We start from the raw sequence: 19,149 nt of genomic DNA, 5'->3' as shown, positions 1-19,149 counted from the left end.
AACTGTTATAGACCTATATTCATACTGCCAATGACTGGAACAAATTGCAAATATCGCTGAAGCTGGAGACTTAAATTTCCTTCACTAACTTTAAACATCAGCTATCTGAGCAGCTAACCGATCGCTGCAGCTGTACATAGCCCATCTGTAAATAGCCCACCCAATCTACCTACCTCATCCCCATACTGTTTTTATTTACTTTTCTGCTCTTTTTGCACACCAGTATTTCTACTTGCACATCATCATCTGCTCATCTATCACTCCAGTGTTAATTTGCTGAATTGTAATTACTTCGCTACTATGGCCTATTTATTGCCTTACATCCTCACGCCATTTGCACACACTGTATATAGACTTTCTTTTTTCCTATTGTGTTATTGACTGTACGCTTGTTTATTCCATGTGTAACTCTTTGTCGCTGTTAACAAGTATGGATCGTCATCATTAGGTTACAGTGGTTAAAAACAAACAGCAAGAGTTGTGGAACAGGGAGGCAAAAGGAATACACCTTAATAAGATTCAGGAAAAGGTTGGGGGTCGGGCGGTCATCAAGCCGAGAGAGAAGGAAGGAAAGTGTAATCACAAGGTTGAAACTGGGACACACAAAGCTCAATAGTACAGTTAAATTGGTGGTGAAACATCCGACTGGGAGGCGTGATCATTGTCAGGAGGAGATGGAGACAGTGGAACAAGTTCTATTTCAGCGCCAGAAATATGTGAGGGAAAGGGAGCGATTGTTATTAGATTTGTGGAGTAATGAGAGTAAACTTAACAGCCTCGGATTAAGTGAACTGCTGGTAGAAATCACCAGGGAATGTAGTATTTAATTATGTATTTCGTTTCCTTAGCGAGACAAGAATATTGTTTAGGAGTTAAACCGTCCCTGTCTCTGGTCTACACCCCAGTCCAGTTGGTGGCGGTGCTACACCTTAAAGTTGGTTTCCTACTACCATAAAAAAAAAAACTATCCACAGAAGAAGAATACGAAGAAGAAAAAAAAAAGAAGAGAACTGCTGTTTTACTAAATATCTAAAGTATACCTACCTAGTTGTTACAAACATGGACAACTCTGGAAAAGAGAAGGAAGCCTCGGCTCTGATTGCTGAGGCTGAAAAGAAACTGAAATCGTCTCAGTCGTTTTTTGGGGCGTTGTTTGGGTGAGCATTCCAGCTAGCTAGCTAGCTAGCTAGCCCCGGTACTTAAGCTAATAATCGCAAATGGTACAGTGAGTAAAGTTATAGGTACTGTTTGCTAATTATCTTAACTGTTAGCTATTAGTTACCAACTACAATTTAACGTTTGTTTTTGTCGAAGAAAAAAAAGTAATCTAGTATTGGTCTACTAACGTTAAGTGCAATTTCCTCATCCAGCTAACAGCAGTTAGCTTAGCTAGTCAACAAGTCAACAAAGTAATTTAACTAGCTAACTTTAGCCTGTTGGACAAAACAACAAAAAAAATACTCAAACTGTTGAAATTAGGCGTTTTTTTTTTTGTTGACGTGGACTAAGTTTTATTTCTATATTAGCTGGTAACACATGAGAGTAAAAAGTAAAGCAAACGTATATTTATTTCTATTTTATTATTTGGCTCCTTGTTTACTGGTATTCTGCCTAGCAGTACGAACGATGACGTCACCGTTGGTACGGCAATGACGACATGTTTAAAATAAAACTCTGCATTGTGGATAACTCGTTCAAAAAGATATTGGAATTTTAATCAATATCCACTTTTATCGTGCAAAAAAAAAAGAGGAAAATCTTAAGTTTTTTTTTTTTTATGAAAACAAATAGGAAAGATGCTTAGATTTCTTCTAAGGCTAATTTTTTTTTTAAAGACATTGATACTGGAATATTGGACTGTAGAGAACATTTCTACCTGTCTCAGCTGAAGTGGGTTGGAAATACTCAGCAGGGTCTCTACTAACCAAATAGGGTTCGTTTTGGAGGGGGGGGGGGACTGTCACCCAGCAGCATGTTGTTCTCCACGACCTACATAGCTCCTAATGCAATACACTGTACATGGGATAACCCTCATATTGGCTTGTAGAGAGATGTCAACAAAAGACACAATGATGGACTGGCATACCTGTTAACCTAGATTAACATAATGATGATGATCTATACTTGTTCACAAGGCCAGCCTTGACATGTGCCCAAAAAATGCATCAGGTCAATTGCATGGTCTGACCCACAAAGAAATTTGTTGAGCTAGTGGTCTGACCCACAAAGAAAATTGTTGAGCTAGTATCCTCGTAAAATCATGTTGCTATTTACATTTTACATTTTAGTCATTTAGCAGACGCTCTTATCCAGAGCGACTTACAGTAGTGAATGCATACATTTCATACAATTTCTTCCCCGCTATAGGTTTATATCACCCTAATTATACATAGCCTTCCAACAACTTTCTTAAACACAGCTTGGTCACAATTTAATCCAAAAGTTGGCCTCTTGGATTGATTCATGGATTTATCTTTTTTAAAAACCTTTTATTTAAACCAAGCAAGTCAGTTAAGAACAAATTCTTATTCACAATGACGGCCTAGGAACAGCGGGTTAAACTGCCTTGTTCAGGGGCAGAACAACAGATTTTGTACCTTGTCAACTCGGGGGTTCGATCTTGCAACCTTTTGGTTACTAGTCCAACGCTCTAACCACTAGGCTACGCTGCCGCGCAGCCCATCTCTCCAAATTGTAATTTGTGAGAAAATACAAGTGATTATTACTTGTCCTTTTAGAAACGTCAATGTTTAGCGTTCCACTTCTAAACATAAAAGGCTTGATGTTATTTTAAAGCAAATTATTACAAAGTGACAAGCAGTAAATGTGCAGCAGTGCTCAGCAGACCAACCATTTGGACCAGATCTCCAGATATTCTTGAACTTCCTGTTTCTCGTGGAAGATGAAAAGTCACCATTGTAATGTGAAATCCTGTATCCCCATCTCACTTTAATGATCTTCCAGCAGTTGGCAATGAGAGGTTGACCTACTGATTGAGCTCAGGAATCTGTCATTCAGGGATAAACAGCAAAAAAAAGGACACCAGTGAACCCGTCTTATATTTGACTCTTAATTATTACGGCTGATAACCATCATCTCTATATCACCTACAAACATTGAGGACCCAGCAGGAGTTATATAGTTTTATGAAAAAAATGTAATGAGTTCCGGTATTCCAACATGTAACTATTTCCCCAATCATCTTGAGGGTAAAGCCTTTCCTGTTTTTGACATTTCTGAAGAAAATATCCACTTTTCAAAGAATGTCACAGAAGATTACTTAAAGCAAAAAAAAAAACGTACGAGTCCAAATCAGCAATTCAGCAAAGTCATTCCACAGTTGGCATGCAGTGAAAACAGGACAGACTACACAGCCATTTCCTCAACACAGCGATATGTGTGACATTATAAATTATTTTGTGAAGGAAACGCTACCTGAACATTTTATTATCCAATGTTCTCCTCCACATTTACACTTTAAACTCCCCAAATTGCAGTCGTTGCAGGAAAGCCATGTATAACCAGGGTAATATAAAACGAAGTGTTGAAACAAGTCATATTTGAGAAAGAGGCGTCAAATCATTAATTTCACACTGCAAGCATCACAAGAAAACAAGTAGATTTGTAAAACATGTAATACTGCTAATAGCTTTCAGTTGTCAAGCTTTAATGTAATCCATGTTCCTTATATTACTTGTGAAGGTACAGTAGACAGGCCAGCAGAGGGCTGTTTAAAGAAGAGGTAGAATCTATCCTGCAGATATAACAAACACATCTTTAGAATTCTCTAGTATTATTGCATTTTCAGTTAATTGCTCATTAATTGATATCGAACACACTACATGACAAGCTCTGCTATATCGACTGCACTCAAGTATCAAAATCAAGTCTGGGCTTTACCTTAGACGGTTCCAATAACTTCTGAAGAAGTCTTTCTATCTGGTATTTTTACCAGAAGAAACGGTGGAACAGTACATCCTTAAGGAATAGTCTGTTAATGTCCCTTGTGTATTATTATTTGTTATTTTTTTGGAGAGTCAGGAATTACATAGTCTGTTTTGTGACAGCAGAGAGGTTACACCAAATGTGCCCAGAACTAAAGGTTCTCGCTCTACAAGCCAATATGATGGCTGTCCCATGATGGCTGTCCCATGATGGCTGTCCCATGATGGCTGTCCCATGTACAGTGTATTGCATGAGGGGGGTTATGGAGAGGGTGGAGTGAAAAGCCAGCAGCAAGCCGTGCGACACAGTCCCTCTCCAAAACGATCCATACTTGGTTAGTAGAGACCCTACTGAGTATTTCCCACCCCACTTTAGCTGAGACGGGTAGAAATGTTCTCTCTACAAGCCAATACGTTTCCCATGTACCCTGTATTGCAGTGCAGTGGGTGGAATAAGGAGTCATCAGTACTCTGTATTAAACCAGTTGCCCAGCTCAAGAGACCCATTTAAGTTTTGCAGACTCTATTGAGTAATTTAAAAGAAAATGTACATTTATTTTCAATATAGCCTGTCCTACACAATTGGCTTTCAGCATACCAGTATTTGTGTAAACTTTCAAAGAAACGCTGGTATGAATAGCCTTCCCTGTAGCTCAGTTGGTAGAGCATGGTGTTTGCAACGCCAGGGTTGTGGGTTCGATTCCAGCAAAAAAAATGTATGAAATTGTATGAAATGTATGCATTCACTACTGTAAGTCGCTCTGGATAAGAGCGTCTGCTAAATGACAAAAAAAAATAAAAAAATATGTAAAATGTAATAATACAATATGCAAAACAAAAAGGCATTAAATTACCCCCCCCCCCCAGTGCTACACTGCAAAAATATGTGATATTCCCAAAGTTAGGAAGTCTTTACATGTGGACTCTTTTTTTTATTTTGAAACGAAAATAAATAAATAAAATAGTCTCCGATTTGTGCAGCCAGCATAATATTCTACTATCGTTAAATAACTTCACAGCCTGTCCATCATCAGCTGATTTCAAAATGTCTGTCTATGTTACGGTCTGGTTGTTACATTCTGTTCCCCGATTCACTACTGAACGCCATTTTGTCTTCACACTTTATTGTAAACAGCAACGCTGACTGTTTACTCCGTCACGTTTCTCAATCATGTGACTGCCACGGGTTGATTTAGTTAACAGGTCTAATGGTAATTGTCTCATCTCATGCACACATTTCATCTGCTATTCTGACAGTAGGTTTTTTTTTGTTTGTGCCAATACAGTCAGTGATATACTTGACAATATTTTAAATATTTTAAAGCCTACACTTGTGTTACTAGTCCTGATGATAGCACCTGTTTAGTGCCACTGGCTCACTGCTACTCTTCTTCTGTTGATGCAGAGGCTCATCCAAGATGGAGGAGGCCTGTGATATGTACGCCAGGGCAGCCAACATGTACAAGATGGCAAAGAACTGGTGTGGTGAGAACACTGTCTTGTAACCATATAGAACTGGTGTGGTGAGAACACTGTCTTGTAACCATATAGAACACTGTCTTGTAACCATGGAGAACAGGTGTGGTGAGAACACTGTCTTGTAACCATATAGAACTGGTGTGGTGAGAACACTGTCTTGTAACCATATAGAACTGGTGTGGTGAGAACACTGTCTTGTAACCATATAGAACTGGTGTGGTGAGAACACTGTCTTGTAACCATATAGAACACTGTCTTGTAACCATGGAGAACAGGTGTGGGGGGAACACTGTCTTGTAACCATGGAGAACACTGTCTTGTAACCATGGAGAACAGGTGTGGGGGAGAACACTGTCTTGTAGCCATGGAGAACACTGTCTTGTAGCCATGGAGAACACTGTCTTGTAACCATGGAGAACACTGTCTTGTAACCATGGAGAACAGGTGTGGGGGAGAACACTGTCTTGTAGCCATGGAGAACACTGTCTTGTAGCCATGGAGAACACTGTCTTGTAGCCATGGAGAACACTGTCTTGTAGCCATGGAGAACACTGTCTTGTAGCCATGGAGAACACTGTCTTGTAGCCATGGAGAACACTGTCTTGTAGCCATGGAGAACACTGTCTTGTAGCCATGGAGAACACTGTCTTGTAGCCATGGAGAACACTGTCTTGTAGCCATGGAGAACACTGTCTTGTAGCCATGGAGAACACTGTCTTGTAGCCATGGAGAACACTGTCTTGTAGCCATGGAGAACACTGTCTTGTAGCCATGGAGAACACTGTCTTGTAGCCATGGAGAACACTGTCTTGTAGCCATGGAGAACACTGTCTTGTAGCCATGGAGAACACTGTCTTGTAGCCTTTGTAGCAGGATCAAGGGGGTGGGGTTTCCATGTCACCAAGTTCAACGACCAAACACGCACACACAGCACAACTAGAATTTAAATGGGTCATTTTTTAGGTAGATTTGCATACTGAACAGGAAGGAAAGGTGGCCAGACCTGCTGGAGCGCGTGCTACGGGTGGGTGCTGCTATGGTGACCAGTGAGATATACCTGCTGGAGCGCGTGCTACGGGTGGGTGCTGCTATGGTGACCAGTGAGATATACCTGCTGGAGCGCGTGCTACGGGTGGGTGCTGCTATGGTGACCAGTGAGATATACCTGCTGGAGCGCGTGCTACGGGTGGGTGCTGCTATGGTGACCAGTGAGATATACCTGCTGGAGCGCGTGCTACGGGTGGGTGCTGCTATGGTGACCAGTGAGATATACCTGCTGGAGCGCGTGCTACGGGTGGGTGCTGCTATGGTGACCAGTGAGATATACCTGCTGGAGCGCGTGCTACGGGTGGGTGCTGCTATGGTGACCAGTGAGATATACCTGCTGGAGCGCGTGCTACGGGTGGGTGCTGCTATGGTGACCAGTGAGATATACCTGCTGGAGCGCGTGCTACGGGTGGGTGCTGCTATGGTGACCAGTGAGATATACCTGCTGGAGCGCGTGCTACGGGTGGGTGCTGCTATGGTGACCAGTGAGCTGAGACAAGGCGGGGCGGGGCTTTACCTAGCAAATACTTGTAGATGACCTGGAGCCAGTGGGTTTGGCGACGAATATGAAGCGAGGGCCAGCCAACGAGAGCATAACAGGTCGCAGTGGTGGGTAGTATATGGGGGCGTTGGTGACAAAACGGATGGCACTGTGATAGACTGCATCCATATAAAACCCTTTTGGTGAGAACACAGCTTTTCTTTTATCCATATAGATGCTGTAATGAGGCCAATGGAATTCCACCAAAACAACGGGAATGAAACGCGTGTTGGAAAGATTAGGAATCTCCTCACTGCCATCCCCCGCCGCCGCCAGCAAAATTAGCCTACATTTAGGTTATTGTCTCAGTGTAAAATACACTGTGTTGAGGTACCAATCAGAATATAATGCATGTATCGGTGTCATCGTCACCAATCAACTGCAGTTAAAAATGACTGACTACCACCACCCCAATTTTATTTATTTATGCTAGCTATGCTACCACTTTATACGAAAAGGAGTTAGCGTTTTTAGCAGTCACTTCTTCTAAACTTGAAAATGAACTACTTCTAGGGGGCTGCACGATTTGAATTCGGATAAGAGATGCTGGTGAGGAGAGAACGGGCGTCGCCTCGCCGTAGCTCCGTCGTAGGCAGAATGTGTGAGTGCTGCTAGTTTTAACGACAACGTCGATTTTGGTGCCAAAGAAGGATCTTCAAGTGGTATGGCAGTATTTTAGCACGTTTTCAGTGTTATGGCTGCGTTGTGATAGTGGATACAGTGCATTCAAAGTATTCAGACCCCTTGGCTTTTCCCAAATTTGTTACATTGCAGCCTAATTCTAAAATTGATTGAATTGTTTCCCCCCCCCCCCTCAATCTACACACAATACCCCATAATTTTTACATAAGTATTCAGACCCTTTACTCAGTACTTTGTTGAAGCACCTTTGGCAGCGATTACAGCCTTGAGTCTTCTTGGGTATGACGCTACAAGCTTGGCAACACCTGTATTTGGGGAGTTTCTCCCATTCTTCTCTGCAGATCCTCTCAAGCTCTGTCAGGTTGGATGGGGAGCGTCGCTGTACAGCTATTTTCAGGTCTCTCCAGAGATGTTGGATCGGGTTCAGGTCCAGGCTCTGGCTGGGCCACTCAAGGACATTCAGAGACTTGTCCTGAAGCCACCCTTGCGTTGTCTTGGCTGTGTTCTCTGTTCATCTTTGCCTCGATCTGACTTGTCTCCCAGTCCCTACCTTTGGAAAAACATCCCCACAACATGATGCTACCAGGTTTCCTCCAGACGTGACGCTTGGCATTCAGGCCAAATAGTTCAATCTTGGTTTCATCAGACCAGAGAATCTTGTTTCTCATGGTCTGAGAGTCTTTAGGTGCCTTTTGCTGAGGAGTGGCTTCCGTCTGGCCACTCTACCATAAAGGCCTGGTTGGTGGAGGGCTGCAGAGATGGTTGTCCTTCTGGAAGGTTCTCCCATCTCCAGAGGAGCTCTGTCAGAGTGACCATCGGGTTCTTGGTCACCTCCCTAACCAAGGCCCTTCTCCCCTGATTGCTCAGTTTGGCCGGGCGTCCTGCTCTAGGAAGAGTCTTGGTGGTTCCAAACTTCTTCCATTTAATAATGATGGAGGCCACTGTGTTCTTGGGGTCCTTCAATGCTGCAGAAATGTTTTGGTACCCTTCCCCAGATCTGTGCCTCGACACAATCCTGTATCGAAGCTCTACGGACAATTCCTTCGACCTCATAGCTTGGTTTTTGCTCTGACATGCACTGTCAACTGTGGGACCTTATATAGACAGGTGTGTGCCTTTCCAAATCATCTCCAATCAATTGAATTTACCACAGGTGGACTCCAATCAAGTTGTAGAAACATCTCAAGGACGATCAATGGAAACATGATGCACCTGAGCTCAATTTTGAGTCTCATAGCAAAGGGTCTGAATACTTATGTAAATAAGGTATTTTTTTATTTGTAATACATTTCTAAACCTGTTTTCACTTTGTCATTATTGTGTGTAGATTGATGAGGAATTTAGTTTTAATTCGTTATATAAGGTTGTAATGTAACAAAATGTGGAAAAAAGTCAAGTGGTGTGAATACTTTCCGAATGCACTTTGTCTGTATTGTGATAGTAGGATAATACGGCTTGTATTGTGATAGATGGATAATATGGCTGTATTGTGATAGTAGGATAATATGGCTGTATTGTGATAGTTGGTTGTGATAGTAGGATAATATGGCTGTATTGTGATAGTAGGATAATATGGCTGTATTGCGATAGATGGATAATATGTCTGTATTGTGATAGTAGGATAATATGGCTGTATTGTGATAGTTGGTTGTGATAGTAGGATAATATGGCTGTATTGCGATAGTAGGATACTATGGCTGTATTGTGATAGTAGGATACTATGGCTGTATTGCGATAGTAGGATACTATGGCTGTATTGCGATAGTAGGATACTATGGCTGTATTGCGATAGTAGGATACTATGGCTGTATTGCGATAGTAGGATAATATGGCTGTATTGCGATAGTAGGATAATATGGCTGTATTGCGATAGTAGGATACTATGGCTGTATTGCGATAGTAGGATACTATGGCTGTATTGCGATAGTAGGATACTATGGCTGTATTGCGATAGTTGGTTGTGATAGATGGATAATATGGCTGTATTGTGATAGATGGATAATATGGCTATATTGCGATAGTTGGTTGTGATAGATGGATAATATGGCTGTATTGTGATAGTAGGATAATATGGCTGTATTGCAATAGTTGGTTGTGATAGATGGATAATACGGCTGTATTGTGATAGATGGATAATATGGCTGTATTGTGATAGATGGATAATACGGCTGTATTGTGGTAGATGGATAATATGGCTGTATTGTGATAGTTGGTTGTGATAGTAGGGTAATATGGCTGTATTGTGATAGTTGGTTGTGATAGATGGATAATACGGCTGTATTGTGATAGATGGATAATACGGCTGTATTCTGATAGATGGATAATATGGCTGTATTGTGATAGTTGGTTGTGATAGATGGATAATACGGCTGTATTGTGATAGTTGGTTGTGATAGATGGATAATACGGCTGTATTGTGATAGATGGATAATATGGCTGTATTGTGATAGGTGGATAATACGGCTGTATTGTGATAGATGGATAATATGGCTGTATTGTGATAGTTGGTTGTGATAGTAGGGTAATAGGGCTGTATTGTGATAGTTGGTTGTGATAGATGGATAATACGGCTGTATTGTGATAGATGGATAATACGGCTGTATTCTGATAGATGGATAATATGGCTGTATTGTGATAGTTGGTTGTGATAGATGGATAATACGGCTGTATTGTGATAGTTGGTTGTGATAGATGGATAATACGGCTGTATTGTGATAGATGGATAATACGGCTGTATTGTGATAGATGGATAATATGGCTGTATTGTGATAGGTGGATAATACGGCTGTATTGTGATAGATGGATAATATGGCTGTATTGTGATAGTTGGTTGTGATAGTAGGGTAATAGGGCTGTATTGTGATAGTTGGTTGTGATAGTAGGGTAATAGGGCTGTATTGTGATAGATGGATAATACGGCTGTGTTTTCAGCTGCAGGTAATGCGTTCTCCCAGGCGGCCCGGCTCCACCTGCAGATGCAGAGTAAACACGATGCTGCTACAAACTTCATAGACGCTGGAAACGCCTTCAAAAAAGCTGACCCACAAGGTATTCCCCTCTCTGCTCTCTCTGTCTCTCTGTCTCTCTCTCTGTTCCTGTCTGTCTCTCTCTCTGTATCTCTGTATCTCTGTATCTCTGTATCTCTGTATCTCTGTCTCTCTGTATCTCTGTCTCTCTGTCTCTCTGTCTCTCTGTCTCTCTGTCACTCTGTCTCTCTGTCTCTCTGTCTCTCTGTCTCTCTGTCTCTCTGTCTCTCTGTCTCTCTGTATCTCTGTTCTGTGTCTCTCTGTATCTCTGTCTCTGTCGTCTCTCTGTCTCTCTCTGTCTCTCTCTGTCTCTGTTCTCTGTCTCTCTCTGTATCTCTGTATCTCTGTCTCTCTGTCTCTCTGTCTCTCTGTCTCTCTGTCTCTCTCTCTCTCTGTCTCTCTCTCTCTCTGTCTCTCTCTTCTGTCTCTCTCTCTCTCGTCTCTCTCTGTCTCTCTCTCTGTCTCTCTCTCTCTCTGTATCTCTCTCTGTCTCTCTCTCTCTCTGTCTCTCTGTCTCTCTTCTCGCTCTCTCTCTCTGTGTCTCTCTCTGTGTCTCTTCTCTCTGTGTCTCTGTCTCTGTATCTCACCATGGACTTTACAACCATTGCCTCCTCCCATATTAGAGCTGTCTTTACCCGACCACTGTTGACACTCAACTGTTCTTTCAGCGTTTGGTTAATGTTCCCCCCCCCCCCCCAACAAATTAAACATTATCCCCCATCCTCCTACCACTGTAGACACTCAACCAAACGCTAAAAATAACAGGTAATGTTTCTCCAAAGAAGTGAAACATTACCTTGGTATTTTCCTGCAGATCAGAGTGAATTTAAAGGGTCTCTGTGAGTTGTTAATGCATCTGATTTGTATCCTCTCTACAGAGGCTATCAACTGTCTGAACCGAGCCATCGAGATCTACACAGACATGGTGAGAAGTGTTCGTATGGATAGAGGCCTGATACCCTCCTCTTCGACTGTACCTATTGGTTCAACACACTAAAACAATGGGCAGCGTGTATCTGAAGTATTTCACCAGTAACAGAGAGCTGATATGAGCTTGTCTGGTGTTCTGTTGCTTCTCTCATCCTTCTTTTTGTTTTCCCCTTTCTACTTCCTGTTTTCCTGCTCCTCTTTCTACTTCCTGTTTTCCTGCTCCTCTTTCTACTTCCTGTTTTCCTGCTCCTCTTTCTGCTTCCTGTTTTCCTGCTCCTCTTTCTGCTTCCTCTGTTTTCCTGCTCCTCTTTCTGCTTCCTGTTTTCCTGCTCCTCTTTCTACTTCCTGTTTTCCTGCTCCTCTTTCTACTTCCTGTTTTCCTGCTCCTCTTTCTGCTTCCCCTGTTTTCCTGCTCCTCTTTCTGCTTCCCCTGTTTTCCTGCTCCTCTTTCTGCTTCCTCTGTTTTCCTGCTCCTCTTTCTGCTTCCTGTTTTCCTGCTCCTCTTTCTGCTTCCTCTGTTTTCCTGCTCCTCTTTCTACTTCCTGTTTTCCTGCTCCTCTTTCTACTTCCTCTGTTTTCCTGCTCCTCTTTCTACTTCCTGTTTTCCTGCTCCTCTTTCTGCTTCCTCTGTTTTCCTGCTCCTCTTTCTACTTCCTGTTTTCCTGCTCCTCTTTCTGCTTCCTCTGTTTCCCTGCTCCTCTTTCTACTTCCTGTTTGCCTGCTCCTCTTTCTACTTCCTGTTTTCCCCCTCCTCTTTCTGCTTCCTCTGTTTCCCTGCTCCTCTTTCTACTTCCTGTTTGCCTGCTCCTCTTTCTACTTCCTGTTTTCCTGCTCCTCTTTCTGCTTCCTCTGTTTTCCTGCTCCTCTTTCTGCTTCCTCTGTTTCCCTGCTCCTCTTTCTACTTCCTGTTTTCCTGCTCCTCTTTCTACTTCCTGTTTTCTCCCTCCTCTTTCTGCTTCCCCTGTTTTCCTGCTCCTCTTTCTGCTTCCTCTGTTTTCCTGCTCTCTTTCTACTTCCTGTTTTCCTGCTCCTCTTTCTGCTTCCCTGTTTTCCTGCTCCTCTTTCTGCTTCCTCTGTTTTCCTGCTCTCTTTCTACTTCCTGTTTTCCTGCTCCTCTTTCTGCTTCCCCTGTTTTCCTGCTCCTCTTTCTACTTCCTGTTTTCCTGCTCCTCTTTCTACTTCCTGTTTGCCCCCTCCTCTTTCTGCTTCCTCTGTTCCCCCCCCCCCCCGTCCCCCCATTAGGGACGGTTCACCATCGCAGCCAAACATCACATCTCCATCGCAGAGATCTACGAGACGGAGCTGGTGGACATCGATACGGTCAGACCTATGGGCCCTGGTCTAAAGTAGGGCATTTATTTAGGGATTGAGGAGGACACGGCCTGTATCAGTCCTCCAGCTAGCCTGGGATAGTCACTACTGTCCTGTATAGCTCTGAACTAGACTGGGAGAATCAACCCCCTATGAATAAAGCTGTGGTTCATGTGGTCAGATATAAAAGCACATTTGCATCCATAGCCGGGTGTACCAGGAAGAACTCGTCTGGTTCAGATGTATCTTTCCAGATGCTTGTCTGAGGGTGACTTCACTTTTTCACAGCACCGTTTTATTTTTTTAATTTGAATTAAATCTTCCATACATATTATACAACTGGATCCTGGACTTCCTGACGGGCCGCAACCCCAGGTGGTGAGGGTAGGCAACACCTCTGCCACGTTGGTCCTCAACATGACCCTCACAGCCCCCCCCTCACACCTGACCCTCACAGTCCCCCCCTCACAGTCCCCCCCCCTCACACCTGACCCTCACAGTCCCCCCCCTCACACCTGACCCTCACAGTCCCCCCCCCTCACACCTGACCCTGCCCTCACAGTCCCCCCCCCTCACACCTGACCCTCACAGTCCCCCCCCCTCACACCTGACCCTCACAGTCCCCCCCTCACACCTGACCCTCACAGTCCCCCCCCTCACACCTGACCCACAGTCCCCCCCTCACAGCCCTCACAGCCCCCCCCCTCACACCTGACCCTCACAGTCCCCCCCCCCTCACACCTGACCCTCACAGTCCCCCCCTCACAGTCCCCCCTCACACCTGACCCTCACAGTCCCCCCCTCACACCTGACCCTCACAGTCCCCCCCTCACACCTGACCCTCACAGTCCCCCCCCTCACACCTGACCCTCACAGTCCCCCCCCCCCTCACACCTGACCCTCACAGTCCCCCCCTCACACCTGACCCTCACAGTCCCCCCCCTCACACCTGACCCTCACAGTCCCCCCCTCACACCTGACCCTCACAGTCCCCCCCCTCACACCTGACCCTCACAGTCCCCCCCTCACACCTGACCCTCACAGTCCAACGGGGGGCCCTCAGGGGTGCGTACTTCGTCCCCCCCTATACTCCTTGTTGATCCATGACTGCTCCAACACCATTATATTTGCTAATGACACAAAGTGGTAGTTTTTATTAATGAAATGATTCCCACTCTGTAATCAAGAGCATGTTGTGTTTCAACCAATGGAGGTACAACACAAAAAACCTCAGATTATGTAAAAAAAAGTAGGGGCTAAGCTATATAACATGTGAATCTGAAAAAAATCAAAAGTTTAAACGTTGTTTTACATAACTGACGTTAAAGGTAAAAGAAAATATATTTAAAAAAAATATTAATAAAAAGAACCCTGTTTGTAAGTAATGTAATGTAATGTAAGGATGCTGTCTAAAAGTGATTCAATTCAAATTGATTATTAAACCGTTGGTCGGGTGTATCTGAATGTTGTGTTGGGGGGGGAACTGTGAGGGTCAGGCGTGAGGGTGGGGACTGTGGGGGGGGACTGTGAGGGTCAGGCGTGAGGGTGGGGACTGTGTGGGGGGGGGGACTGTGAGGGTCAGGCGTGTGGGGGGGGACTGTGAGGGTCAGGCGTGAGGGTGGGGACTGTGGGGGGGGACTGTGAGGGTCAGGCGTGAGGGTGGGGACTGTGTGGGGGGGGGGACTGTGAGGGTCAGGCGTGTGGGGGGGGACTGTGAGGGTCAGGCGTGAGGGTGGGGACTGTGGGGGGGGGACTGTGAGGGTCAGGCGTGAGGGTGGGGACTGTGAGGGTCAGGCGTGAGGGTGGGGACTGTGAGGGGTGAGGGTGGGGACTGTGAGGGGGGACTGTGAGGGTCAGGCGTGTGGGGGGGGACTGTGAGGGTGAGGGTGGGGACTGTGAGGGGGGACTGTGAGGGTCAGGCGTGTGGGGGGGACTGTGAGGGTCAGGCGTGTGGGGGGGGGGGGGACTGTGAGAGGGGGGGGACTGTGAGGGGGGGCTGTGAGGGTCAGGTGTGAAGGGGTGGTGACTGTGAGGGTCAGGCGTGAGGGGGTGACTGTGAGGGGGGAGTGTGAAGGTCAGGTGTGTCTAAATGTTGTGTCTGTCTGCAGGCTATAGCTCACTATGAACAGGCGGCAGACTACTACAAAGGAGAAGAGTCCACAAGGTAGGAACCGTAGACAATATATCCATTTTCTGGTGAGTAGTGCATTACCACTCCTTAACCGGCTGGCTTCATTAAAGAGCTGGAATAGTGTTGGTGGGGTCAAAGGGCAGTGGCCCGGATTCCAACCCACTCTGACATACGTGTCCCGGGGTCAGCGGCTTCTACCGCTGGTCCAAACATCAGCTCTATGGGGTTTATATCTATGGTGGGAGCTATGGAGACAGAAATGTAATGAATAGAGCCGGCGTGACCCTGTGACCCCTTACTTTGGGTTCTGTCCTGCTGAATCAGACCCTGTTTGATTTGGGTTCTGTCCTGCTGAATCAGACCCTGTTTGATTTGGGTTCTGTCCTGCTGAATCAGACCCTGTTTGATTTGACAGTATTTTTTTTGTGACTGGTTGTCATAATTTCTCTCTCTCTCTCTCTCTCTCTCTCTTGTCCTTTCTCTCTCTCTGTCCTTTCTCTCTCTCTCTCTCTCTCTCTCTCTCTCTCTCTTGTCCTTTCTCTCTCTCTTGTCCTTTCTCTCTCTCTCTCTTGTCCTCTCTCTCTCTCTCTCTCTCTCTCTCTCTTGTTCTCCTCTCTCTCTCTCTCTTGTTCTCCCTCTCTCTCTCTCTCTTGTCCTCTCTCTCTCGTCCTCTCTTGTTCTCTCTCTCTCTCTCTCTCTCTCTCTCTCTCTCTCTCTCTCTCTCTTGTTCTCCCTCTCTCTCTCTCTCTTGTTCTCCCTCTCTCTCTCTCTCTTGTCCTCTCTCTCTCGTCCTCTCTTGTTCTCTCTCTCTCTCTCTCTCTCTCTCTCTCTCTCTCTCTCTCTCTCTCTCTCTCTCTCTCTCTCTCTCTCTCTCTCTCTCTCTCTCTCTCTCTCTCTCTCTCTCTCTCCCTTGTCCTCTCAGCTCTGCCAACAAGTGCCTTCTGAAGGTGGCTGTCTATGCAGCTCAGCTGGAGCAGTACCAGAAGGCCATAGAGATCTATGAACAGGTGACGGCTGACTAAACACTGTTGCAGGAGGCAGTTCCTTGTAATTGTTATCGACTGTTAACAATCCTGTTTCGGTCTGTGTGTGTGTGTTATTTTTATTTTTTTTTAAGGTTGGGACCAATGCGATGGACAGCACACTGCTAAAGTACAGCGCTAAGGACTACTTCTTCAAGGCAGCTCTCTGCCATTTCTGTGTGGACATGCTCAATGCCAAAGTAAGCCCTAAAACTGACTTCTGTCTGTTTTGAAATCCTCCATGAGGTTTCTAGGTTTCCTGTCTGACTAAACTGCTCTATCTCCTGCTATCTAGCTGGCCTTGCAGAAGTATGAAGAAATGTTCCCTGCCTTCTCAGATTCTCGTGAATGTAAACTGCTGAAGGTAAGGAAGTAGGTTGTTTCTGATATGGCCTCCGCTTAGTCTTTTCTAACCCCTTCATCTTTACCAAGCGGATTCAACTTTTTTCTCTTTTCTCTAAGCCTTTCAACTCCAAAATATATGTTTTCTAATACAATAAATGTCTTTAATTCTCTGCAGAAACTTCTAGATGCGTGTGAGGAACAGAATGTTGATGTATATACTGATGCGGTGAGTAGTACTCTCAAAGTCTTGTTTTGTCTTTATTTGTGAATGAGGAAGTCATTTTACTGATGTCATGAAAAGATAGCAAACGCTGAACCGTCACTAAGGAAGTCCGACATGAGCTAAAACTGGAACTCACAGAGGAAGTCCGACATGAGCTAAAACTGGAACTCACAGAGGAAGTCTGACATGAGCTAAAACTGGAACTCACAGAGGAAGTCCGACATGAGCTAAAACTGGAATCATTTTGAACAAGAAACTGATATCAATTACTAGAAACTGGAAGTTAACTTGTTTTCTTGTCTCGCCTCTCTCCCTCCCCATCCGTCTCACCTCTCTCCCTCCCCATCCGTCTCACCTCTCTCCCTCCCCATCCGTCTCACCTCTCTCCCTCCCCATCCGTCTCCGCCTCTCTCCCTCCCCATCCGTCTCGCCTCTCTCCCTCCCCATCCGTCTCACCTCTCTCCCTCCCCATCCGTCTCACCTCTCTCCCTCCCCATCCGTCTCGCCTCTCTCCCTCCCCATCCGTCTCGCCTCTCTCCCTCCCCATCCGTCTCACCTCTCTCCCTCCCCATCCGTCTCGCCTCTCTCCCTCCCCATCCGTCTCGCCTCTCTCCCTCCCCATCCGTCTCGCCTCTCTCCCTCCCCATCCGTCTCGCCTCTCTCCCTCCCCATCCGTCTCACCTCTCTCCCTCCCCATCCGTCTCGCCTCTCTCCCTCCCCATCCGTCTCGCCTCTCTCCCTCCCCATCCGTCTCGCCTCTCTCCCTCCCCATCCGTCTCGCCTCTCTCCCTCCCCATCCGTCTCGCCTCTCTCCCTCCCCATCCGTCTCGCCTCTCTCCCTCCCCATCCGTCTCCGCCTCTCTCCCTCCCCATCCGTCTCCGCCTCTCTCCCTCCCCATCCGTCTCGTCTCTCTCCCTCCCCATCCGTCTCGCCTCTCTCCCTCCCCATCCGTCTCGCCTCTCTCCCTCCCCATCCGTCTCCGCCTCTCTCCCTCCCCATCCGTCTCCGCCTCTCTCCCTCCCCATCCGTCTCCGCCTCTCTCCCTCCCCATCCGTCTCCGCCTCTCTCCCTCCCCATCCGTCTCCGCCTCTCTCCCTCCCCATCCGTCTCCGCCTCTCTCCCTCCCCATCCGTCTCCGCCTCTCTCCCTCCCCATCCGTCTCGCCTCTCTCCCTCCCCATCCGTCTCCGCCTCTCTCCCTCCCCATCCGTCTCCGCCTCTCTCCCTCCCCATCCGTCTCGCCTCTCTCCCTCCCCATCCGTCTCCGCCTCTCTCCCTCCCCATCCGTCTCCGCCTCTCTCCCTCCCCATCCGTCTCCGTCTCTCTCCCTCCCCATCCGTCTCGCCTCTCTCCCTCCCCATCCGTCTTCTCATCACTCTTCCTCTCTGTCTATCTGTCTCCATCTCCCCTCCTCCTCCATCTCTCTCTCAGGTGAAGGAATATGACACTATCTCCAGGTTGGACCAGTGGCTGACAACTATGCTCCTCCGCATCAAGAAGACCATAGAGGAAGATGAGAGTGACCTGCGTTAATGGTCTTGATGTCACTAGACCCCCCCCCCCCCCCAGACCCCCTAAACCCCCCCTCAGACCCCCTAAACCCCCCCTCAGACCCCCTAAACCCCCCCTCAGACCCCCTATATCCCCCCTCAGACCCCCCTCAGACCCCCTATACCCCCATACCCCCCTCAGACCCCCTAAACCCCCCCTCAGACCCAAACCTCATCCACACCTAGGGCTGTTAAGGCGACTGTGTATTACCACCTCCCCAGCAGTCAAATCCCACATGAGTCGAGGTAATTGGTGCTCGGCGCTCTATTGTCCCTGTAATCACTCAATGCAAATACAGTGGAGAATCAAATCAAACACTTCCTGAGAGCCCTGGCATTCAGAGTTTGAGCTTAATAGGATCACCTGTTGAGCAGCGAGAGCCAGCTAGAGCCAGCGAGAGCCAGCTAGAGCCAGCGAGAGCCAGCTAGAGCCAGCGAGAGCCAGCTAGAGCCAGCGAGAGCCAGCTAGAGCCAGCGAGAGCCAGCTAGAGCCAGCGAGAGCCAGCTCCTCATAGCTGATTGATGCATGGAGTTAAATATGTGCTCTGTTGGGGCAACATTTCTACAGCCTAAGCTATGCAATTGCGTGAGAAAACCGTTTTGATGGCCTCTATTAAAAAGAGGAGGATCCTATCAACTTTCTATAGGCGAGGCCTACTATATTTATTTCTCAACTTTCCTAATATTTAAGCACATTGCTTTGCCTTACAACCAGAGTAGCGTACCTGGCTGTCATGAAAAGGGAAAAGCGTCCTCCATTTGCCGTTGAATACATGCATACAGATGACTTTTTTTTTTATAAACAAAAATTGCCCGTTCCGACGATGAATGGGCTATGATAACGGCCCATTCTGATAACGGCCCATTCTAAATCAGAACTCATTTCACACACGTTATTTAGTATTTGTAAAGACCAAATTAAACGGAAAATAGTCTGATGTGTGAAAATATTATCACT

The 19,149-nt window shown here is 46.2% G+C and overlaps 1 protein-coding gene across 2 annotated transcripts; it reads left to right on the top strand.

The window, feature by feature from the left end:
* Nucleotides 1-940: 940 nt before the first annotated feature.
* On the top strand, nucleotides 941-18,988 carry napab (N-ethylmaleimide-sensitive factor attachment protein, alpha b). 2 transcript variants are annotated; one of them, XM_082956511.1, is made up of 12 exons: nucleotides 941-1,157; nucleotides 5,350-5,429; nucleotides 10,585-10,701; nucleotides 11,558-11,604; nucleotides 12,852-12,929; nucleotides 15,029-15,084; nucleotides 15,974-16,058; nucleotides 16,169-16,273; nucleotides 16,369-16,437; nucleotides 16,594-16,644; nucleotides 18,073-18,198; nucleotides 18,238-18,988. In XM_082956511.1, exons 1-11 carry the CDS (start codon nucleotides 1,060-1,062, stop codon nucleotides 18,172-18,174), a joined length of 888 nt encoding a protein of 295 aa, XP_082812637.1. In that variant the 5' UTR covers nucleotides 941-1,059; the 3' UTR covers nucleotides 18,175-18,198; nucleotides 18,238-18,988. The 2 variants fall into 2 exon arrangements, with proteins under 2 accessions (XP_082812637.1, XP_045580856.1); XM_045724900.2 differs by having other exon boundaries at nucleotides 18,073-18,988.
* Nucleotides 18,989-19,149: the final 161 nt, after the last annotated feature.

The sequence above is a fragment of the Salmo salar genome, chromosome 09 (assembly GCF_965601325.2).
Source record: "Salmo salar chromosome 09, fSalSal1, whole genome shotgun sequence".
Classification (NCBI taxonomy): Eukaryota; Metazoa; Chordata; class Actinopteri; order Salmoniformes; family Salmonidae; genus Salmo; species Salmo salar.
The sequence above is the reverse complement of the archived record's forward strand: the minus strand, read 5'-3'. Positions and strand labels throughout refer to the sequence as shown.